Here is a 25,344-nt window from a genome sequence, read left to right on the forward strand (position 1 = left end):
AAAACTATTATTGGACCAAATTAGTAGTTAGATTAGGATTTGACAAGAAGACAAGTATGTTATTTCATTAGTTTTATTTACACGCAATTTTTGAAATGCAGAAACAAAATGCAATGCATTAACAGTGTCACAGTTAGCCAGTGTTTGTATATTTTAAATCATAAGCCATTTAAATCTGGAAAAAAAACATTGCAAGAACCAACACACAACACAAATGCCAAGAGAGCTGCATATAAAAGCAGAAAGGGACAGATCCTGTACGATGAATACTACAGTTTATAACAAACCCTGCCTGCGGGCCAGCTCCTGTGTTTTCAATGACTTGACATGCAAAGAGTTCAAAGGTTGAAGTGTAGTGTAAGAAAAAAAAAGGGGGGAGGGGGGGGCTTCATTCTGGCAATGTGATTAATACTACTTTTGTAAGTTGGTTCTCTGTGTTAACATTATGTGAAACACCTCATCAGGGCTGAAAGATTGATCACACAGTCACTCGCAGGTCACGTGCACTACAAATCAACCTGAGCAAAGCTTTCAAAGTCTCACGCTGTTCAAAGAGTGGTCTTAAAGCTACTTGGCAACAGTTCGCCTGGGTGTCACTTACGTGTGTGTGTGAAATGTCTTTTAGAGTCCACTTAACAAGGGTGTTTTCTCTGTAACACTGAGCTGAAAGTGTGCTGAGAAGCAGCGGGGGACAATACCAAATTAATGTTAACAGAAGTTGTAAAAGTTAGCCTGAAAAGGTACAATGACTGACTGGTTAAAGCACAGCTTATCATTACAATTTGAAAACCACGACCAGGAAATCTTTTTTTTTTTTTTGAGCAATGAAAAACAAACAAACCTCAGCAACTCCGAAGCACGAAGAGGTGAATCTTTTAAAGTCTTGAGGGAGTGCTGAGAGCATCCTGTCTGCATCCATGACGTGGCTGGTGGTTAATCGAAGGTTATGTCCATGGCATCATTCCCTGAGAGTGAAGAACTGCGCACCCCGAGCAAAACACACATCAGCACTGGCATTGTTTTGTTTTTTTAAGAAAAAATAGAGGAAAAAACCTCACCCATCCCACTGAAGTTCCTCAAACGTTCACTTCTTCTGAATGCATCGACTACTTTGGATCGACCACAGTGGCTCAGAATACTTTTTTTTTTTTGCTAAATGAGTGGCACTAGCTGAAAAAGCTCAGGTGTAGATATGGAAGTTGACGTTTCTCAACCTAACCTAGTTTCTATTCGCACATAGCCCCAACACCTCTGGCTACAGGGAGAAGAGGAAACCAGAACAGACAAGAAACAACACAGGATCTATTCAACTGGGTAATGGGGGGGCGAGGGGGGAGAAAAAAAGTTCTGACAGAATAGAAGGTAATAAAAGATTTGTAGGTAAATTGCTACTCAACAGATGATCACATGAACTCCAAAACATCCACATTTACAAAAAGTATGTGTTAAAGATTAAAAAAAAGAAGAGAGGAAAAACCCCCATAAAAGGAAAAAAAAAAAAACACCCTCAGAATAGCTTAGGGTCCAAATATAATAAAATCATTATCTCTTTCAATTAATAAATACATCATTCAGAATCCATAAAAATAACACATTAAAAAAAAAAATATCAACACAGATAAAACGAGAATAAATTAAGCAGGATATCATGCGAGTCGTCTTCGGGGTTTTTAAGACCCGAGTGAGTGACTCGAAATTCCTATTTTAAACAAATTCAGAGAGGCAGCACTTTGAGCAACTCGTCTTTAGTCAAAAAATGCTCAGAAACGCAGACTCACCCCCCCCCTCTAATGATCAAACATAGTGCAGATTTGAGAGTAGATTTTGCACTAAATTGTGCAAGTCTGTAATGCACCCATTTTGATTTTTCAAACAGAATAATCAGGGTAAAAAAAAAAATGCACCAAAGTGCTGCCTCTCGCTCTGTCCTCTCCTCAAAGTCATTATTGCTGGTGTGATTGAGATAAAAGGGAAGGGGGATCAGGGAGGGAGGTGAAGGCTGGAGGGGACAAGCATGAGTGGAGAAAAAGTACAAACAATAAGCACCATTTTGAAATATCAGTTCTCCTCCTTAGCACCTCGTTTCGCCCTCAGAGCCAGAGGGGAAAGAAAGAAAGAAAAAAAAACACCCTGCTGGAGATACAGCTCCCGTTTCATCTTCTCCTCCAACCCTGTTTCAGTTTGTCTCAGATAGCCATGAAGCAAGTGAAGGTTGTGGGTGAGGGAGGGCGGGCGGGCGGCGCGTTCAGCGGAGAGAGAGAGAAAAATATTAGTAAATGTGACGCAGATGATGTTGGCATCAGAAGCAGTAGATATCTCGCTGCTCCCAGGCGAACGCAAGCGTTTCTTGTTGTTTGTTTGGTAGACCTCCTACATCTCTCCTTTTGTCCATTTAAATGCCCGCAGGAGCTCTAGTCCACATTTCCCTGCAGCAGAACATTTCACAACATGCTCGTCTTCTCCGCTTCCCGTAGCTCCTTTTACATTTTTGTTCTGAGTGTGCTTGTAGTGAAGTCGTGCACTTGCTTATTTCAAAATCCAATACCCTGTCTCCTAAGCATGCACAGTGAGCGTTTTAACATGTCAAGGTTTTTCGTTCAGTTACGGTCGTCTCCAGGCAGTGTCTTCTTTTTTTTTTTTTTTCCTTTTTCTCTCTCTTCCCATTTCTACAGCACTAAAGTGTCTGGTAACAAATACACAAATGTTTATTTTTTTTCTTCAAGAATACATCCCCGTTGAAGATTTGGAGTGTTACACAAAGACGCGACTGTGTCTGTTGAGTTTCAGGATCTTCCCCAGTCTCTGCTTGGCGGTGGCCATTCCTTTTTTGGGCCGCTTGCCTGAAAAAGAGAAAACAAAGAACGAGAGCACGTGTTAATGGATTTAATTAATTGGAAGAGAACCACATTAGATTTGCTATTGATTATTTTCATTATCAATTAGTCTGCTAATTATTTTCTCGTTTTATGTCTATAAAAGTGCACATCACAATTAAGCAGAGCACAAGTTGATCATATTTAAGCAAATATTTACAGTTTAGAAGCTAAAACCAGTGAATTTTAGGCATTTCTTCTTAAAATTATAAAATATATAAACAAAAAATTGTATTTGCAAGAATTCTAAGTTATTTAAGCATTAGTTCTTATAGACCTACTGTAGATATTGAATGTACAGTGAAAAATGCATTTGCTGTAAATAGTTATTTTCTCACATTTTTATGTACATATCATGGCTGTAAATTGATATCTGACGTATTTGTAATCAATTCTGCATCAACACCTCCACCTCCTGGACATCATCGTACTGCAATGCCCTTCTTTACCTGATCTATTACTTTAATTATTAGTTTTCCTTCAAGAATCTATGAATATCTTTCCTAATCACACCTGTAATCGTATTAATGGAGCACGACTGGTTTCCTAACTATTTTCGATAACACACAATCATACTATCATACTTAAACTCAGATTCGAGGTGAACAGAGAAACGTTCCCCCTTCAGCAGATGAATGTTAAAAACCGCCCTCTAGTGTCAAATTCTGCACATACATCAAGTCAAATTAATCATCTGCTTTCCGAACCTTTTGTGGCCTGATTGCTGATAGGTGGGGGGTTGGGGGCATGCCTCTTGGAGGGGTGCAGCGGCGGAGACATTGAGGGGTCACAGTACTGGTAGTCTGTCTCTGGGCTGCTGGCGTGGCTTCGGCTGAGAGGGCTGGGGAGCCCCTGATTGTCCCAGGCCTCGCTGCTGTTGCCCTGGCTGTCCATCGGGCTCTTGTCCCCCTGCAGTCGGTGCTGGTGCTGCGCCGCCTCCCTCTGCTCCAGCGGCGAGCAGTGGCTCGAGCTGGACCACCAGTGCTCCTGGGATGAGGCTACCTTCTCCGGTTTGGAGGAGCACAGCAGACCAGCCATAGACAGCATCCCCTGAATGGCCTCTTCTGTGCTGGGTGAGGTAGGACGTTCTCTGCGGGGAGCAGACAGGATTTGATTACTCTGTACCTCTAGGTGCATTTAAAAATAAAAGCATTTGAGCTGTGAAGGCCCTGATTGGACCAGTCTCAACATCTTTGCATGCGTTTCTCACCGTTTGAGTGGTTTGTGTTTGTGCCTGAGTTTCTGGCCAGACTGGTCCAGCTCTATGGTGTGCCCTGAGCCTTTCTGCTGAGACGAGCCCCTCCCCTCTTCCTCTTTCTCCTCCTCTTCCTGGGAACTCTCTGAATCCTCGTCAGAAGAAGAGGACGTCGATGACGACGATGACGACGACGACGACGACGCTTTATGCTGCATTGGCATTTTAGAATGAGAAAGGATGCATCAGTAATGACAACGTTAAAAGCCAGCGTAGAATATCTGGGTGATTGTATTGCTGGTTGTATTTGTCATTTTTTAACATAATGCATTTAATGTATTACTTTCCAGCTGATGTTTCATTGTGGCCTTGCTTTTATTGTGCTAGAGTGATTTATGCGTCTTATGGACTTTAAAACATGCAACACAGAAGCCTAATTAGTACCTAACAATGTAGCATTATGTCCTGTGTGATACTTTTTCCTCTACGTATTTATTATTTTTCTGTATACTTGTGAACTATTTTAATTACTTTTTAAGTAAGTGTAATTTAAATGTAAAGTATATAAACATTGCACATTTACAACTTGTTAATATGTTTGAGCCACACATACTTCAGTTTAGAAATAAGACATTTGATGGTGTTAGATAACTCAGCATTGACTGTGGTTTTCCTTTCTTTATATGTGAGATGTAAGATCCTGTGATTGTACCTCTGTGGAAGAGTCACTGTCTGACTCCACGTCCGACACACTGGAGTGTCCTGAGACTTCTTCCCTGAGTTCAGTCTTCACCCTCTCCAGACCCCCTGAGAAACACAGGAACACACCATGAGCTTCAAACAATGCACACAGTCGATTTCAATTCCTCAGCTAAAGCATGAGTGAAATAATAACAGCCACACTGAGTAACTTACTGAGGAGCGTGGGTTTGTCGACTGCGCTGTGCTGCTCTTGACTGCCGTGTGTCCTCTCCGACTTCACATCCACACAACTCATTGATGGGCTTAGGCCAACAGGTGACCGCTCACCCTCCGTCTTTACCGGGCTGCTGCCTGGCCGCCTCATATCTCTGCACAGACAAAAAGACGTGTGAATGATGGAAAATAAAATATAAAGGATCTCGACTGTGGAAGGGTAGAATAAAAAGATTCACATCATAAAAAGCCTGTATCTCCCATAAAGTCTTGATTGTGATCTGTTTGATGAATCAAACTGAGGGTTTGTCTATGCAACGTAATTACGCAGACACATTTCTGACTCTAGTTTGTGTTAACGTTTAGATAATGATATTGTTCCTGTCAGATTTAGGTTTACCGACTTGGTGTGAATGACCAGTGAGCCCTAATTTAAAACAAAGGCAAACATTGCTGTGTTGACCAAAGGGAAGTGATCGCTCACCTTATAATCCTGCCGTTGACCAGCATTAGCCGTAGGTGGTTGTCGTCTAAAGACTCGGCAGCAGCAGCCGATGCAGTTGACACTTTGTTGAGCTTCCCATGAACCTTGGCACAGAACGCCGCATCCTAAGTAGTAAAGAAGGCCAGTCAATAAAACATCACATATCACATCTTGTAGTCCAGACATACAATCAGACAGCATATACACCTTTTTTTGTTTAACAGCTTAAAAATAAAGCTATAAAGTAGCATTTTTTGCATATTCTGAAAAGCAGTTTTATGATATGCTTTGTCAGTATTTATTTGTTAGTCAGTAAACATGCTCACCTCCTCGAGCGGGCCCACCTCCAGCCTCCTCAGCACCTCCCTGGTGTGCCGCTCTAAGATGTCCAGGTTTGAGGGGACTTTGGGGGCCTGCCGCTGCTGCTCCCTCAGCCGCCTGGCGGCCCTTCTCGCCCGCCGGGCTTGGCACAGCCTCTCGAGCGTGGAGCGAGTGGCCGGGCAGCCATTGGACCCAGGTGCTACTCCACACCCACTTCCCTGAGATTTCACTGGCTTGCTACCACTGACTGGTTCCTCCTGTTGATGTAAATAGCAAAAAACACATCATGAGGTCAAGTTTCTACCCACAAGTCCAAAAGTTGATGCAGGAAAATGCTGCCCACATTCAAATTAATTACAGAAAAATGTTTTCTGTTCTGTTTTACAGTTGCCTCATAAATCGGGTGGTTTGGCCTGCCTAAGTTGTATTTTACATAAAGTAAGAAAAGCCAATAGACAAAACAGAAAAACACATATTAGCGTATAAACTGAGTTCCAAAAGTTAAACAAATTTAGAGTGCACCTTAATATCATACCAATAAGGCAAAGTAAAAAAGTAATTTCTCAGCCTGGTGTTTCCTCAAGTATAACAAGAAGTACAGATAATGTACTGGACTGGTGAAAAGTATGTATAACTGCAGTTAATTTGTAGCACTGATGTAATTTTCTTTTTTAAAGTGGAGGTAAACACTGCCAAATATTGTACGTAAAAGGTGAGAATATTAATAATTGACCTTGAATTTTTACAATACATTTGGTAAATTTTTTTATATAGTTTTCTTAAATGAACTTAAATGTTTTCTGTTACCGTTAAAATCTTTTTTATTGTGACTAAACATTATTTGCATGTTTGCACTTCAGTAGTTTAATTAGTTTGTTGGATCAAAAGGAGGATAATGATCATATAATTTTTGTGTGTATGTATCCAGTTATGTACAAGGAGCGTAATGTTGATTTGGGTTGGGTGTGATCATTCAGTCGTGAAATAATCAGCCACTTTGTTTTGACATGTATTTTGACACACACTTACACACTTACACACACACACACTTACACACACTTTCAGCTGAGGAAGACATTTAAGAACCAGGAACAAGACAGCAGTGTGTGGGTACGTAGTGGTTTGTTACCTATCACCTGCAAAAGGTTTATGGATGAGCATGTGCCTCCTAATGATAGCCACTGCTAAATAAAAGTACGTGATCTCTGAAGAACAGTTCAAAGGGCCCCCGATGACATTTGATAACGTCCATGTACAAAAGACATATAAACGTGTGTAAAGTTTAAAAGGTCTAACCCTCTCCCATATCCATCCTTTCTTACCTCCAGGTAGCGGATTTCCTTAGTCAGCTCTTTAATGAGATGGTTAGGCCTGATATGGTCTGGTACCTCACTGGTGGGCTCAGTCACCTGCAAAGCCACAACAGACCACATTCAGACATGAGAAGGGAACAGAAAGAAGCCTGTTGTTGGCCACTGACACACATCCAGGAGATAAGCACAAACAGCAGTGACATCCCCCCGACTGTGTAACAATAACCATCTGGACTGTGGATATTCAAGGCAGAGTCAGGCGCAGGTATACAGAGAGATGACCGTGAGAACACTGTGGCCGACTCTCACCTCTCTTTTCAACCAGGTCCTCAGTGCACTGATTAAAGCCTTGACTCCTTCCACTAGGTAGGTTGGTGGCGGACAGTTGTCCTCTCTTAGCTCTGAGAAAGGAAAAATAACACATGTAAGAATTAAACAAAAAAAACTGAAAACTAAGTTGTCCAAAGGATATGTAAATCATTTTGCACTGTAACCTTCCAAGCTGATGCATAACATTTAGACAACCTTCTGACCTGAATGCTGACCAATTTTTATATTTACAAGGTGATGCTCACATCGTCTCTGTCTAGTGTATAAAGATTAAAAATCACTAGATTTAGAGATGCATGATCTGATACTGGAGTATCTTAAGTATTAAGTAAGTGTTAAGTGAGTAGATTGAGAAGATTACCCTACTTCTGCGGTTTAAATAAACCTTTTAAAAATGGCCAGTGTGTAGGATTTAGTGGCATCTAGCAGTGAAGTTGCAGATAAAAAAAAACATTTGAATATGGCTCAGCTTTCCAAGCATGTAGGAGAAACTACGGTGGCCAGTGTGTTTGGTTTGTTATAAGTTATAAGAACGGCTCATTCTAAGGTTATTTTTTAAAGTGATTATACACTAATGAAACATACCTACGAATATAGTATTCCATTTCTGCCAACAGATCCTCCTAAACGTTACACATTGGACCTTTAAAAATGCCCTAGACTGTGTAAAAATGTACTGTCACAAAGTTAAAGCTTTTTTTTTAATATATATTGGAGATACAGGGTATCAACAGGACAGCAAAGATTTTGAGTTTGCATGCACTGGCTATTATTGGGATTGAACACAGCACCTTACAATAGCTTGAATAATGGCTGTAATGGCACTTTTATTTGCATCAAATACATCTGAATGCTCCTCCTATATTTACAGCCTGTTATCGTTCTATTATTATCATTTTCTGACATGTCTGATGTGTTAAACATCTAACTTTTATCTTACATCTAGTATCATGTGTTCTCATCTCTGTAGTATGTACGCATCAAACATCTGACTCTTACCTTTTAGCGTTTCCAAGAGGTTCTTGGCCACATACCAACAGATGGCCTCGAAGTACGGAAACTTGAAGAGGTCTGGGGTTTTCAGACGACGCTCCATTTCATAACACCTACAAACCAACAGATGCGGTAACAAACGAGAGCAAATGAGTCTCTAGATTCGATTAAAACAAACATAATGAAGCCAGTCTCGTATGTTGTGAGCTGTTTACCTGAGCTGCATGCCAATGTTGAGGTTGTGAAGGAAGTTCCCTCCAAATGCCATGCAATCCTGAGAGGTGAGAACAGCATGGATCCAGCCTGTAGGGGGCGCCAGAGCACAAGTTTACACAACTTGCACACAGACTAAGTTGCAACAGTAACACACTTAAACAGGAGAGCTAAACTGACACCTTAATACTAGGCACTTCAAATTTATGTTAGATATTTACAGCACTAAAATGTCTCACGTAAACAGAAGAGATCCACATGTGAACATATAAAAACAAACTAATTATCTTCCCACAGTCAGACATTAGAAAGATAAAGTTGTCTAGTACAATGATGCACTCCTCCTCAGATAAACAGCGCTCTTTATACAACATAAAGTGAGAGAAAGCAGAGTCTTGGGGGGGGGTTGGTGTAAGTCTGATAGACAGGCCTGATAATGAACTGGTTGACTGACCTACTGTGCTCTCTGACCCCCACTTAATTCCCACCTCTCCACACCCTCTCTGCCAAAAGCTCTCTTTTACAATGCTGCTTCAGCCTGCTGAGAAGGCATTGCTAGAAGGCTGACTGAGGACGTCCAGCAGTTGACGGGTTGAACTGAGCTTTGTCTGTCTGGGTGTATGGGGAGAGCAAAGGAACTCTACCGGCTTAAAAAAAAAGTCTATTGAGAGGCTGATGGATGGGTAATTGTCTGACTGTGACATGAGGTTCACTTCAGTAAAAGAAAGCATGTCATATTCAGTTAGTGACATGAAACGCAAACATCTTTTTTACCCTTTTCACACAACTTCAAATTAACAACTACGGCACTGCTGGTTAAAATAATGTGAGATTGCAAAGTCGTGTGCAGAGGAAAGCTGTGATCTACAGCATCATTGCTACTTTCATCATATTACATAATAGCACTGTTTTTCTTCATTTTTCCATTGTAATCACAATCATTAAGAACTGTTTGGGTTGTTGCTCAGGAAGAATTTCCCTCTCTGTTATTTTCCCTTGGCAATGACAGAGGACCTTCAGGAGGCCTGTATTTTCCTGGCAGGAGCCATGGGGAAGCATGATTATTTTAACTTTTGAATGCATGTGAAAAGACAAACAAAGCCAGACAACAGGTCAGCTGGGTGGGTGCAGAATAGTTAGTCAGTCAGGCACCAACATTAGTGACACTGATGGCTGTATGTCCGATATGTACTGTGCTTGAAAACCACAAAGTAGGTGCTCATCAAAGACTCTAAGGGGGCTTTCGCACCTAACCAGTTTGGTTCCCATGCGTTGTTTTTTCTTTGGTGGTATGACAGCTGTCAAACCGTGACTGACTATAAAAGGAAGGTCTCAGTCCATCTCTAAGCAGACTCTGGTGCGGTTTGTCCAGAGCAACCACAGGTTTTTGTTATACTGGATTTGTGATTTTAGCATTAATACATTTTTAATCTACTATTAAAAAGGAACAGTGTGTAGGGTTTACTGGCATTTAGCCGCTAGGTGTAATGGGTTGCAGATTACAACTCCATCACCTCACCCACCTGTTCGAGATGTGCTACAGTGGTCGCAAAACTCTAAAACTAAAATGCAAAAAGCACAATTTAGAGCCAGTGTTTGGTTTTGTCCATTCTACTGTGGAAACATGACGGTTTAACATCGGTTCCATGGAAGAGGAAAATACACAAAAACACAACAATTCTTCAATTATACACTAATGAAAACACACTTATGAACATTATATTCACTTTCTGCCAATTGATCCTCCTAAATGTTACACACTGGACCTTCAGATCCTGAATGAAAACTATTAAGGAAGCAATGTAATAAGTAGGACTGCACAATTAATTAAAATAGTGTGCCTTTCCACATATGAGTGCAGGGAGTTGTGCAGCAGTGTGTTGTGCTTGTGTCCTACTCTGTGTACTTTGGCAGTTACTGAAGTCCTTTAAAAAAAGTGTGTAACATCCCACAGTAATGCCCCCCTAATTCAATCTAGACAACGCACTAATGAACTATAATTACACCCAATGACAAACCTCCCATTCTTAAATAAAATCAATAAAAAAAGGCTGTTTTTCCAATAACTGTTCTGATGTTTTCCAGTCAGGATTTGGACCACAGCACTTAGACTGCTCTTGTTAAGGACATCCACTTAATTTAAGTCTTGGCATTATTAGATTTCAGTGTTGCATTCAAAACAGTCAACCACAAAATATTACTAGACAAACAATTAGGTGGGACCTTCTAGCAAAGTGCTACACTGGTTAAAGTCCTTTATGAAGGACAGGGACTACTTTGTGTTAAAATGGTAATAACACATCAGACTAAATGACTATGTTTACAGCTCTTACAGGTTAGTTTGTAAAAAGCCAGTGTGGACATGAACCAAACTATAGGTGTGAAAGCTCCCTGAATATCAGCACTAGAGGTCCTTTGGCTGTGACGATTAACAGAAATGTCTCACACGCACAGACACAACCACAGACCTGTAGGGACGAGCAGGGTGGTTCCTTGGGGCACAACACACTTGTAGCACTTGTCCACTTTGTCCCCAAAGAACACTTCACTCTGATTGGGCGAGGAGCTCCATGCCTCATATAGTGCAAGGTTGGCGGAAGTGGGCTTGATCAAGTAGAAGATCTTCTCACCCTGCAAAACAGATGAAGACGAGTATGAGTCAACAGGCGCCACACTGATGATGTGTTTGAGTAGGGCAGTTGCGGTGATGCTGCTGTTACAAACACACACACGCATCCAAATCAAGGTCAGCTTTATGAAAGAGGGAGGGTGAGATCATCAAAACGGGCACAGCAGTGCTGCCCCCGGAGCTGCTTGATGAATAGATGTGATGTGAGAAGCAGGGTGACCTTTCAGCAAGTGGTAGCCAATCAGCCATGACTGCCTGCCCTAAATACCTCAGTATATACAAACACACTAAAAAAATCACCGGGCTTTACGAATGAAAGGGCAGCATGCTCTCAGATAAATCAACAAACATGTGGTTAATTTGGTCTGGAATGTGTCATCGTCAATTCTTGCCTGATTTTCAAAAATATAATCAGCTCTTTTTCATGCACACACTCACCCAGAGAACATGGTACCAGACGGAGGTGCCCCCGAAGTCTATGTGGAAATCTGTGTAGCTGTCCTTGACCCCCATAAGGCAGTACTTCTGGACAAAGGGCTTGGGGAAGAAGGAGTCGTCTGGCCAGTAGTTTTCAACCCAGGACATCTTCTGAGCCACGTCAGGAACCTCCACCAACTCTGACATCCTTAATGAGCGGTTGGAGCGAGGCAAGTGAAACAAAAAGGGAGGTTAGACTTTAATATACTCATTAAGATGAGATGAGAGAGAGATGAGAGATGAGATAATCAATAATACTGATAGTAAAGTTGGCTTTTAAAAACCAAATGAAAACAGATCTGATAATCCGTCCAAGGCTGTTTGAGCAAGAGCTAACAATTGAGTCATCATCATTTGAGTAATCATTCAGCCTATGAACTATTAGGAAACTGTGAAATATGCCACAAAATGTGTCACAATTTCCCAAAAGTAAAACATCACAATTGAGAAGGTGGAACCAAAACTGTTTCCATAATTAACGGTTTTCAAACTTCCATTTTCTGTTGAAAACACTAAACTTTTTATCTCCAAGCATACTCAAAACCCAAACATGTAACTGGTTACATGAGGGTCAGCTAACTTACTGATATGTAATGAGCATGAAGTCGTATTGTGGGCATTAGACTGATAAAATATCTAGCTTATTGTAGATATATTGTTGGTGTGTATGTTTATAAACATTGTACAGATTGATTTGTACAAAGACTTGTAATTTACAACTGGCCGATATATCGTTGTTGGACTTATAAAAAGTTCCCAAACATCGACATCAGCCTATTGTATCGAGTATTGGTCAGGTTATAGTGGCCATACAATTGATCTAAAATGGGCAATATTACTGACTAAAAGCAGCTAGAAATGAGCTTTCATTTGTAAATAAGTTTGCATTGTGAGTGTTACAGACATATTTGCTATACAGCCAGTACTGGTTTACATAAGCATTTCCAGAAGTGTGACATGACTGACTTACTGCTAGTGTCAATAAGGAATCTGTGCTTACTGAAGCTCTTCCTTTAGCCAACATAGTGAACAGACTAGAACGAAGCTTACTTGGTGTCAGAGAACTCCAGGCTGATGAGGTTGAGGACCTTGGGTCGAATCGGATTGGTAAAATACTTGATAAACTCGCTGAGCTTCATCTTGCTGTCCGCCTGCCGTGCCACATCTATCACATCGATGACTTTGTTGCCACCTACATGGGAGATAAGTACCGTTAAGTCCAGATAATATCAGATGGAGATTTTGTATATGAAACATATCTTAAAATTTTTTTAATTGGCTGCCGAGTGGGCGTGGGGTTCACTGGGGTCAGTGGCCTGCTGGCATCTCCATGTGCTTTTAGAGAACAAGCCCTGAGGGAAACTGGCACCAATATGGCAGTGCGGGGAGGGGTTGTACAGCAGGCCAAGCAAGACAATCTGTCAGTCTGTCCAGACCACCAGTCCCTGAGGAGGGGGAGTGGGTGGAGGTGAGAGGGCCGCTGCATTTAACGCGTATGTGTGCGTGGGAGACCTCGAACGTAGAGATAAATACGTGTATAGATGCGAGAAAGAGTATGTGCAGAGGCTTCGTGTGGTGCATGTACGCGTATGAGACAGACAGCAGATGCTTAAGAAGGAAAAGAAAGAAAAAAAAAGCAGAGACTACACAGTTAACAGTTGGGACGCTACAAATCACACTTGGGTGACACATGGGGCCGGAAGTAAGACCGAGGTGCAGTGTGTGCAGCAAGACAGCTGGTTGTTGTATTTTCCCCACACCCCTCCCACTCACCTTTTTTATTACCCCTTTGCGTGTTCTCCCTCTCCCCCCCTCTCACACACACACACACACACACACACACACACACACACACACACACACACGCGCACTCACATGCACTTGCACTCACAAACACCTCTGAAGGCCCAGCTGGCCAGCGTCTGATGACAGAGAACAGCTGGAGTAAAGGCAGTCAGTCACACAGTGAGAGACAAAGCTGCCTGGAAACCCGACAACGCCAAACTCAAAACACCAGCTTCACAAAACCTTTTATAATGTCAGAAATCCACAGCACTGAAGCAGCTCGAGAGGCACTTGGAGCTACTGGTTGTCTCTCCTATAATATATTACAACACCCAGTAATGTTAAAGAGGTCGTTAATTAACGTAATTGTTGCAAATATGTCTTAGTCAACATGCTTGAGCCAGAAACTCTCCTCTTTCTCATTAATCATTAATTTATAAAGCAAGGTGATCCAAAACCATTTACTCTATGGTGATAATTTGTCTCTTCATACTCCCAGTAGTTAGTGCAGTACATTTATACAATATAATGTTATGTCACAGCCCCATCTGTGACCTCAGCACTCTGTACGTTACTCCGTAATTCATTCATATACGCCAACCTAATGGGAAAAGTCAAACCGTTACTATGCATTAGCTTCTTAAAAGGTAGTTTTGCGATGCCACAGATGTGTACCGTCTCCTGGAGTAATAAAGTACATGCACGGGGTCAAACCAACGTTTAAATCCAGTATTTCTACAGGCTGAGCCACACCGCTCTGATCTTCTTCTTCACTGAATGTCTGTTAAGTCAGCCTCACAGACTGTGGAAATGTTGGATTTGGTTGCTTCGCTGAGGTCACATATGAGGCTCCTTATATCCTCTTTCAAATCCTATATTGTATCACATTACTGTAAGCTGTACGGTTTCTGTGGTATTATATTATTTCACATTTCTATACATGCTCATTGGATTACTAAATGGAAGTGTGGTATTTCGCAAAAATATACGTCTATATACAACTTTAAACATTTAGGCTAGTGACAACAGAGATACAGTACAGAAAATATAGGAAGAGAAAGGGGTAAGACATGCAACATAAAACCCCCAGCCATAACTGAACTGGTAATGTTATATGGTATGCATCTTCACCAGCAAAACCCAGACTTTTACATCTTCTTTTTGGAATAACACTTGTTTTTAACCCCCAGTAAAGTCAATGCAATCCAAGTCAAGTCTCCTCTTAACTCTTCACGTATTGTTCCCGGTGTGCTGCATGTTCAAATACAGGCACCAGCATGACACAGTGTCAGTATCATACCAATCTTCAGTACAAGCTGTATTTATGGGACCTCCATCATTAGACTTCCACTGATCATTCATCAACGCTCCACCACTGGGCCCAATTGGCCACACACTAAGTTGGCTACACAACCGCTTAGAGCCCAAGGAGACTCAGAAGACATCAGCGTTCGCTCCTGTTGTCCCATTGTCTTCTAACTGTAAGAAATGTAATCCGACACTCAGTCCCCGGTCACAACACCTGTGCCTTGGCTTAATGCTCAATAGGGCATGGGAGAGAGAGAGATAAAGTGAGAGGGGGAGTCTGTAATCTGAACTTAATGATAAAAACACCGGTGGGCTTGGTAATGGGCCTGTAATAGGAGCCGGGAAGTGGCAAGCCGTTTCAATAAGGAAGCGTAGTGGTCATAGAGAGGGTAGTGAAAGCTTAGACGTCACTCATTTAGAACTCATTCAGCCATTGCCTGATGCCTGATAAGTGGGTTAAAACCCCATGAACCTGGAAACCTGTTCATATTGACACACAGATGGCGCCTGCTCAGCAATGGCCACTTAGCTGGCTGGTGTTGGGTGGTTTCATTAGCTTTTAAGCAGACGGAGGCTCACTGTGTATTCCAATCACAGGGCCCATGTCCTTCCCAAAGGATAAACACTAATGCGTTATTGTAAATCTGATACAGCTGATAGCAACTGTTTTAACGCTGCAGAATAAAGCCAGTTCATTATTAAGTGTCCTTACCCACATACTGCTCCACATCTTTGACGGAGAAAGTAGGGGGTGGAAGTTTGAGTCCCAGGCCCTCCATCTCGGTGACCACTATGGGGTAGTGGAAGCCTTGTCTCTCCAGGTACCTGGGTGTCACCACCTCGCCCTTCATCCTCATCAGAATCTCCTCACCACTGAAACAAGATCATATTGAGTTTAGTAAACTTGATCCATTGCAATGTTATAAATGCAGCCTCAGAGTCAGGAGCCCTTAAATACTTTAAAAAAGGATATTTTGTGATTTGACCGATTTAAAAAAAAGAGGATTTTTATGTCAGTATTCAAAGTTATAGCAGCTTCGGACCTAAGGTGGATTTATTTTTATTTATTTATTTATTTATTTATTTATATAATATAATATCGTTGCTGTAGGCTACACCATAGTTTCCAGTGTCAGCTGCCAATAGTGAAGACAACTTTAAGCAAGCTGAAGGAAGGCTCAAGTGTCTGCTGGTTTTCAGTAACACAAATCCATCAATCTCCACGGCAAAAATTATCCTCTCGCTACAACCATAGCCTCTTTCATAGTGAATCAAAGAATGAAAGAGCATAAGCATAGGCTATTTTTCCAACCAAATATAGTAAAAATCCACCCACCTACATTTACTGTGGGCAACATAATTAGATCATAATACAGCCTGATCATGTACCACACATCCATCTAGTGTTGCAGTGGTGCCATCAGTGGGTAAACTTTAATTTAACAACCTATGCTGTAGATATATGTAACAGGACTCTCGTTAACCCCCTGCATCAAGTGTAAAACGAGCTTTATGATGAACTCTTTATCTGCTTAAACAGATATAAACAAGGCTTGGGTTGAATGGTGAGGTAATTTACAAGTATACGTTTGCATGTGTCCAAACTGATATCTACCTGGCGAAGGTCCGGCTCTGGAGCTCCTTGATAAATACTGGGGTGCCGGCTTGCACCGGCTTCGATCCATCGTCTGGCTCCGTGTAGTCGTGCCTGTGCCAGTTGTTGCGCTTTTTCACTGCAACAAAACAGAAACACCAGAGGTTCACAGGGTTGCTCCATTCTAATTTTATCATGTCCCTCTTGAAGCTTGTTCTCCCAACAAAGTGGCGGATTATGCACATAACCACCACTTTTTGTGAGGACATTAATTCCCTACTCAACCCCTGCACTAAGAGATGGAGATCCAATCAAAGTGGAGGGCTTACAACACCATTCAATTAGCCGGTTAATGTCTGCCCTCTGGGCTCCCCGAGGTTAACCCATCCCCCCTTACAACAAAAATAAAATCTGACTTGAGTAACACTGCAGAGAGTGACCCTTTTCCCCTGGGACCAGCCCAACATACAGAGACAGTGGTGGGAGGGGAAAAACTGAATGGAAAGGAGGTTAGACATGTAAATGTAAGGTAAAAAAATCAGAGGACAGTGTTTGATGAATGAGATCCATGTTCCAGCTGAGGGAGGGCGGGACAGAGAGAAATAAAAAAACAAAAGGAAACATGGTACTAATGACTAATAGCAGTACTCACTCAGGGAGGGTCCTTGTACGACATCACAGTTAGGACAGTGGTAAACGTCGATGTCCACAGCATGATGCTCTTCTACCTGCACACAGCTGTAGATGGACAGGAGATACAGTCAGAACAGATTCCAAATTCTAACAACATGTTTAAACGTAATTCAGGATCTAACTTACCTGCCTCTCTCTTGATTAGTCATTTGGTCTATAAAGTAAAGTAAAGTAGTTCTCAACCGCAGCATAGCTTCCAAACTATAAAACATGATTGTCAATGTTGTTGTTGTTGGACATGTTGAAACAGTTCAATCAGCTAAATGTCAAACACTGTTTGTGTGTGTGTTACCAGAGGAGATGTGAGAGGTTGCAGGTTGGGAATAAACAAACAGCAATTAAACAGCAAAGTACAGTTTGGGTCTGGAAAAGGAACTTTGCTCCGATTAATTTTTTCCAACAAATGTTCAACAACTGCTGCCTCAGTAGTTTGAGACAGGAAACTTGAAGCACATTTCAAACCCTTTGCAGAATAATACTGTAAGGGCACTAACATAGCCCTGGTTAATACTGTGTTTCCATTATATGCTTAAAAGCATATTTTGGAGCAAGTAAAAAAAATATGTCAACAAAGTTGGAATAATAGGAGCTTTTCCTGTTGTTCACATTCTGCAGTCATTACGTGAATGCAATTTAAGGTCAAACCCTCAACTGCACAGCACCTGCTTGTACACATATAGCAGTCTTACATTTTTCTCCAGTGGATCTGCAACGGTGCTAACGCAACCCCCGACTGTCCTGCAACAGCCGAACCACAAGCACCAACACACATGCATTCCTCTGTTGCATACCAGAGCCCCATTCCAGAGCAGCATGGGTCGAACAGCAACCGAGTTGGACACCGGTGGCTATTTAGAGTTAGAAAAACTGCAAGTTGCATGTTTGTGTGACTCAAGCATGTGCACAGGTCATTTTATGGTTAAGTGATGTGCACTGTGTGTGTTGGGGGGAGGTCACACACACACAAAGGCCCCTCTGTACTTTGAGGCTATGTTTATGCTTGTCATTTTCAAGTGATTGCTGTGATCTGAAGAAGACCACCATGTTTCATGTCATCATATTGTGTGGCCCCACTTGACCTGGAAATAACCATTAAAACATCATCTGGCTGTAGTTTGTTAAATGTTTCTAATACTCAGTATCTTGGATGTTGCACAGCTTGTAGTTTGGAAAATCTAATTTGAGGCTAGTGAGGAGCCACATCTGATGCATCCAGACTGGTCACTTACTGCCAGTGTGTTTGGACAACATTGTGCTAACTCACTAAGCTACAAATGTACTTATCTGACTTCTCCCATGACCGAGGCCCCAGTAATTATTTCACTTCCACTGCTGGCTTTGAATCTGGCTAATTAAGAAACATGCCGTTAATCACCATTAGCACCATGATGGCTAACCCCGAGGAAGGAATTAAACTATGCAATCCATAATAAAACCGCAAGCGCACTGACTTGAAACTTAAATTTACCGTCTTCAAACCATCACCAACTACTTCCCTTGGGCTCTAGCGACTGGCTTCATACTGAGAGCTACCATAGTGACAAAGGGTATAAAAGGTGGATTTGTTGCTCATATATCCTCTGTCCTAAAAAAGGCGGACGCCTGCAGGAGACATGGAGCAAGACACAGCAGCCTGCTATCAGCTTTGATCTACAAGGAATTGCAGGAAACTGTAAAGGAAATAAAGCTGAGGGCCATTAACTCATCAGGAAGTGGTGAGCTTGTGTGAATGCAGGCCCCAATCACCCTGGTGCACTAACAGGATATCAACAGTAGCTCCCTCTCCCCAGTTCACCTCATACAAGCTTGTGCTATTATTGGCTGTACTGCAAACATTTACTTGTTGAAAACCGCATCTGTAAAACAGACAAGCATACATAACGGATGCAACTGTGAAGATTTCAACTAAGCTGGGCGAGTCCTAGCAGGACTTCAGTTGCCACAATCATCCTGAGTGACTAACTAAACAAATACTGTACATTATCAGTTCTGCTATATTTTTATTTCAATATTTGATTTGCCTTTAAGTAGGGCAGTTTTTTCTTTTGCATGTTACTTTTTGCCTCAAACATCCATAGCTAAACTAGCAACAAAGAAAAGCTCAAAGAAATACTCCTGCTGCTGCACGTGAGCAAGCAGATGACCAACAATAACACTGTGCAGTGCTTGGCTGTAGTATTAAGCCTAGCTCATGTATCAGGAATCTTGGTTTAAACATGTGGCTGTTCGCTTGGGGAAAGCATGAGTCACACCGCCTCTGCCATCGAGTTCGTTGAGATGTGTGAGGGGAGCGGGTGCACAGTCGAGGTGACTTTGTTGTCCTCGTCTCACTTGGTACTTTCCTTTATGTAACGCCAGAGTGCGAAATCAGGGCACTGTGCCACATATGCCGGCCTGACTCAGTTTATGTGTCACCTGTAATGATCGCTTCTTAACAAGGCACCCAACCTTGTGAAACTGTGTGGACTCAAGATAGAGAATTGTAAAAGGAGGGGGTGGAAACTCAGCTGAAAGGGAAAGGAGGCCGAGTACTTCCTCCTGCCTCGCTCAGGCTCGATGATGATGTGTGGCATCATCGCAAAACTGGTGAGTGTGCAAACAGTTCCTTGAACCGATGTGAACCTTGCTTGCTTGGAAGGCTATCGGAGCGAGGATCAGATTGAAGACAAGTGGAGTCATTTTAATACTTAATGAGACGAGTCTTATCTCATGTTGTGGGACAACAACAGAGCGTATTGTGATAGAAGGTGACAGAGTACAGTCAATATGTCTCACAAAGATAAAAACAAAACCTTGCCTTATTCAGGCTGGAGGGTTATTCAGTGACGGCACTGCAGCAGATTACCAAGCAAAACATCCCTTCCTGAATGAGAGGAGATGTGTGTACTTGGCTAAAACCCCTGCCATCAACAGCCCCTCTCCCTCCACTTCCTCTCATCAAGGGCCTCCTTCCTGTGTGACTGAGAGGGCTTATTCATTAGTCCATGCACTGTGAGGGGTTCATTGTCCTCCATGATCGGTGCAGAAACACAAAGGCTGGAGGCGGGCATCACCATTATTTTAAGCTCTAAATAACCGCTCTGCATGGGGCAGCGACACGCCTACATTAGGGAGCTGGCAGATCCCTAATGGATGGGTGGTAAGAGATAGGGATAGAGAGGAGATGAGCGCAGTTAAACACACCTGGCTATCTTTATCTACCCCAGAGGAGCACCTGACTCCTCCGGCCCTTTTCCTAATGCACTCAGCCAAAGCTTACATAAACAGTGCCGGACTTGGACAGCAGTAAGAGCCACTGAGCCATGACAGATGGATAGGGATCTGTCATTTTGGCCTTACTGGTTAAATCATTTTAGCTAGCTATGCATTAAAGCGACCTAACATCCCTGCAGTGGTTGCAGCTTGAAGGAGACCGTGGGCCTCTCTGTGGTCAGCTGGTAAACAACAAAAGAGGATCACTTTGTTGTTTATGGGGCGTCGGGGAGCCCCAGGGAGTTTTAACAACTTAATTGTTTTTGGTGCAGGTTGAGTTGCCTTGAGGCTCCGAGCGCTGAGGCTCTGCTTTCACACATGTCTTCAACATGGTTGTCTTAAGGCCCGCAGTGCCCCAGTAAAACCTACAAAGTCATCAGTCTTGTGACTGTCTGCTGCTGAAATACATCAGCCAACAAACTCTGTCTGAACTCACCTAAAGACCGACTGACTTGTGGAAGCAATCATCTCTCTCATTCTTGTCGAGGAGCACTTTTTTTAAAAAAAGAGCTTGAATTACCGTGAGCTTATTGTTTGGAATGACTAAGAACTGTGTCTTAAGCGTCTAATGACAGTAATACTGGGCTATTTATAGAGTGATATTTATTAAACAAGTTTTCAATTTCAAAAAGGCAGAGTTGATTTATCTTTAATATCATAATTCAGTCTGACCGGTAATCAATACGTGAGGTTGTTGACCCCTAATCAACATTGATCAAACTGAAAGTAATGCAGTTTCCCTGCCCCCAAGAGACAGCCTTGCTAATGAATGTAAACATAGCTTTTAACAGGAGCTATGAGTCCTGAAATTACTCTGGTCTATTAACTAATCAGACATCTAAACAAATGTTTTTTTAACGTCTCTTTCACAGACAACACTGGCAAAAAAAAGAAGAATAATCCTTCCACTTGTCCATCCATCCACTTAGCGTAAAAACACTAAAAAGGCACTCGGTAGAGGCGATCCATCTCTCTTTAGTGTGCTCACACTCTGTGCGACATTGACGGATCGTGCGTTGAACTTGAAGAGCTGGAGTGCCCATCAATCATCCCCTCTGTCCCCATTGAGCTCTGCTGGTCTATCATCTCCCCCCACCGTCCATACCTTAGTCAGACAACGGGCTGACTGGAGTGCGTGACACCTACACAGTGGTAAACCCTGTGAGCTGACCTGACCCAGTGAGGATTTCCAGCATGCCAACATCTACAGTGTTGACGTAAATTGGCATCTTGGAAGCACTGGAAACAATCCATTTACAGAAGCATGCCTTATAATTAGGTGAGACTCTAAACTGTAAATAGCAGGGTTCAAACTAACATTTGTAATCCAAACCACAGCCTCTGGTAGTGGGTTTTGGTGCCTTGAGGAGTTGTTCAGGGCAGTGGTACTCAAGATAAATCTGGGTCAGGAGAAGATTGAAAGAACAGGGGAAAAAAACAACTCAACTGTGGCGCTAATCATTCATTTTTCTCGTTAAATTAACAGATTAAAACAGATTTAAAAATCAGATCATTACACCAAATCAGCCTAGGTGCCGAACACTACACTGACTGAGTGTTGGGTCAATACTTGGTATCAGCAGATACCCAGAGTTGAATCAGTATCTGGAGAGAAAAACCTGGGATTGGTGCAACCCTTCTACATTCAATTCAACGCCAACAACAACAACAAAAAAAAATTACCTCACTGATCACGACTCTTTACACAGATAAACCACACAGTGTTCTGTTTACCAGACCCAAGTCCTCATCCCATTAAAGTCCCAGGCTGCATTGTGTACTGAGATGCTGAAAGATACAGGTGACAGAAAACAGGACACTCTCCAGAAACTGAGGCAGCGAGACAAAGCCCCCCCACTCCCCACAAAAAAAAACAAAAACACAAGCAGCAACTCAGCTAGCACATCGACAAACAGGCACCGGGAGGTTGAGCTCCTCTCCTTTCCACTCCATTGGTGTACCATCATCCACAGCCAGAGAATATCCCTTTCCTTCTGGCCAGCCTCGTGGGAAAGAGGCAGGAAATGTGGCTGTTTTTGGAGGGTGTGTGTGTGTGTGTGTGTGTGTGTGTGTGTGTATCTGCTTATTAGTCATCAATGGGGGAAGCTCCAACATTTGTTCCTTTTCTTGCTGGCACATGACACACAGCCAGTCTTTTTTGGCTCAGATTCGCCACAAATTCTGGCCGGCAAGTTTTTTGGCAGCGTGCTTTAATGGTTACGCAATGGCTTCCGTCATTTCAACACGAGCAAAAAAAAAAAAAAAAAAAAAGGATTATTGTATTCATAAACAGTTGCCGTGGAGATGCACCCACACAGGCTGATTCAAATAAAAGGACAGAAGAACGGGGCATGTGTGGTCGGCCTATGGACTTAAAAAGTGAGGTCTTACTGGTTAGCTGCGTCTGACACACAAGTTTATAATATATGTTCTTGATCCCTGTGGGGGAAATCTTATATTCTCTATCTCAGGATCAGAGCACAAGGTGAGCCACACAGCAGCTGCCTGCTAACAGTCACATCAGCAGGTTTTATGGTTGCCTGGTTGAACCTGAACATCCAATCACAAAGTACAGTCTGTACATAACAACTACGCCACTCTGTCAACCCAAAACAATACAGAATGATCTTAAAGCAGGCGTGGACACTTGAGCATGTATGACTGAAATCTGACTTCTTTTTTACGCCATACATGCTTACACACACACAATACAATTGCACAATTATTACACAATACAATTCCCATAATGACTCTGACAGGCAACCACCCACCCACCCGGCATGAATCATGAATATATGAATGAATATAATCTGTGGCCGCCACTACTTTTTTAACAATTAAAACAATTAGAAAACAGAAAAACCTTAAGTAGTACAGGGACATGTGCCTTTAAATAGTCCCCTTGTTCACCACTAGGGGTCTCCTGCCATGTGCCTCCTCTGTCTGAAAGGGGGGATTTAAATTTCTCAAGCTGTCAATCAAAAGCCCGACCATAACAAGCTCCTTGTTCTCTACCATTTGCTTTCTAATAAAGAAGTAAACCACTAAAAAAAACAAAACACACACACACACAAAAAAAAGCTCAAGTTACACACACAGCTTGAAATGTGTATTTAAACTTGAATATGAATAATCAGGGTACAACAATAACCTACAGCTTTTGTGTTCACACACACACACACACAAAGTTGTTCATGAAATAATAAAACAAATAAGTTTAAAAGTGCATGTAAAAGGTTGGCTGCGGTTGCCATTACCTTGAATAACCTGAGCCGGATTTCGAGCCTGGGATCCACACACACTGGCATACAAACGACCGGTTTAACTGGAGTTTAATGTGTTAAAATCACAATAAAAACAACAATAAACTTATCTCTGAAGTGACTATAAAGAGCTGGCAGCATTTTGTATGTCACGATGACCCCCCCCCCGCCAAGCTTTTGCTCACTCAGATTGACTGACACCGCTCGGCAAATCCTGATAGATCCGCATATTAGTGGATAAAAAAAAACTATTTGCTACAGGCTATATTTAAGTCAATATCGGTGCTTATCAACATATTTACAGACACCAGGGTACACATGGTGTGTGGTGATCTCACTGGCGGAATGAGTGGCTAAATTCAAGCCTATTTAGGAGAAAGAAACCCCACTTTCTTTGGTAAAGTCGTGTCAATAGACGGTTTAAAACCCCCGTCGCCCACCGCTAGCGTTAGCGAGCTAAGTTAGCTACCAGTCAACACCGCTGGAGAAGCGTCGCCTTTCTTTAATAAACAACTCGTGTTTCTCGCTTCTCACAGACCACGTCTCTAACAGACACCGCAACCGACGTACCTGCCGTGAAACCAGTCTTTACAGATGTCGCACTCGATCATAAACCGGCTCACATCGTAGGGCTGCCGGCAGACACAGTACAGCGGGGCCGCCGCCATCTTCCTACTGTCCCCAAACAACGCAGGAATGAAGCGGGGCGGGGATTTAACCCACACTCCGGAAACACCCGAAGGGGCGAGCCGAGCGCACACGAGATCCTCCATTCTAGGCAATCCCACCTCTGACGTCAGTTTCCAAATTACTCATTTCCATCTGGTTGTGTGGGCAAACCAACAATAGACACAAACTTTATTTTTTTCCAACAAAGAAATGACATAATGGTTTTGGTTTGGGTTTTTTTTTTTTTTTTTTTTTTTTTGTCAATGTGACAATTTGAGACTATATACTCAGCAAAATATGATGATTTTTAGACTTAAAATAAAGCAAAATGATGAGCCTCACAGGCCTTAGTAGTATATTATTATTTGAATTAGCATTATGTGAGTGAAACGTGTCTTAAAATATATATATTTAACATGTTACTGCTGATAAATGTCAGCGGATGTAATCATTTAACCCCTTCAACCTAATGTATCAGTACAAACTCATGTAGAAGTTTATCTTAAATATAGTCCAGAACCCCAAAATCTTCATAAAATACGCCATATGATCAATATGCATGGTTGAAAATGATTAGATGAGCATGCATTTATGCTTAAACATCAGTAAAAAAATACATAAAGTGTTGTCAAACCCTGTGTAAAAAGTGCTTTAGCTGACTGAAACTAGCACCTTACTTCCAAATGTGCAGCACCATTCTGCACTTACTAATCAGTAAGCTATAAACGCTGCTGATACGATATAAAGAAATAAAAAAAAAAGCTTAATTATGCCGCACAATCAAAAACTGCTCTATCAGCAGAATATCTGCACAGTTGCAGAGTTCATCTTCCTTGTGCTCTCACACCTTTCCCTATATGGACAAGCCAGTTCTCTGTTCATGCTGCAGAACGGCACCAAAAAAACACAATATCAAAACCCCTGGTATGTCTATGTGGAACGTGTCTGACATGCCCTACGTGCTTGTGCGGTGAATAGCAATGGGACCACCGACCCACAGCTTGATCTGCGAGCTGACAGCACCCATCCCCCCACAC

General features: G+C 42.2%; 1 protein-coding gene across 2 annotated transcripts; it reads right to left on the minus strand.

Annotated features, from left to right (window-relative positions):
- Window positions 1–59: 59 nt before the first annotated feature.
- On the minus strand, window positions 60–24,331 carry kdm7aa (lysine (K)-specific demethylase 7Aa). 2 transcript variants are annotated; one of them, XM_051392249.1, is made up of 18 exons: window positions 24,209–24,331; window positions 17,083–17,168; window positions 16,452–16,569; window positions 15,549–15,709; window positions 12,794–12,935; window positions 11,705–11,891; window positions 11,106–11,268; window positions 8,640–8,727; window positions 8,431–8,537; window positions 7,411–7,502; window positions 7,111–7,197; window positions 5,794–6,045; window positions 5,468–5,592; window positions 4,984–5,138; window positions 4,781–4,875; window positions 4,084–4,280; window positions 3,581–3,963; window positions 60–2,840 (listed from the first exon to the last, which is right to left on the minus strand). In XM_051392249.1, exons 1-18 carry the CDS (start codon window positions 24,304–24,306, stop codon window positions 2,752–2,754), a joined length of 2,625 nt encoding a protein of 874 aa, XP_051248209.1. In that variant the 5' UTR covers window positions 24,307–24,331; the 3' UTR covers window positions 60–2,751. The 2 variants fall into 2 exon arrangements, with proteins under 2 accessions (XP_051248209.1, XP_051248210.1); XM_051392250.1 differs by lacking the exon at window positions 24,209–24,331 and adding an exon at window positions 17,250–22,392.
- Window positions 24,332–25,344: the final 1,013 nt, after the last annotated feature.

This window comes from Dicentrarchus labrax, unplaced genomic scaffold, assembly GCF_905237075.1.
Source record: "Dicentrarchus labrax unplaced genomic scaffold, dlabrax2021, whole genome shotgun sequence".
NCBI classification, from domain to species: Eukaryota; Metazoa; Chordata; class Actinopteri; family Moronidae; genus Dicentrarchus; species Dicentrarchus labrax.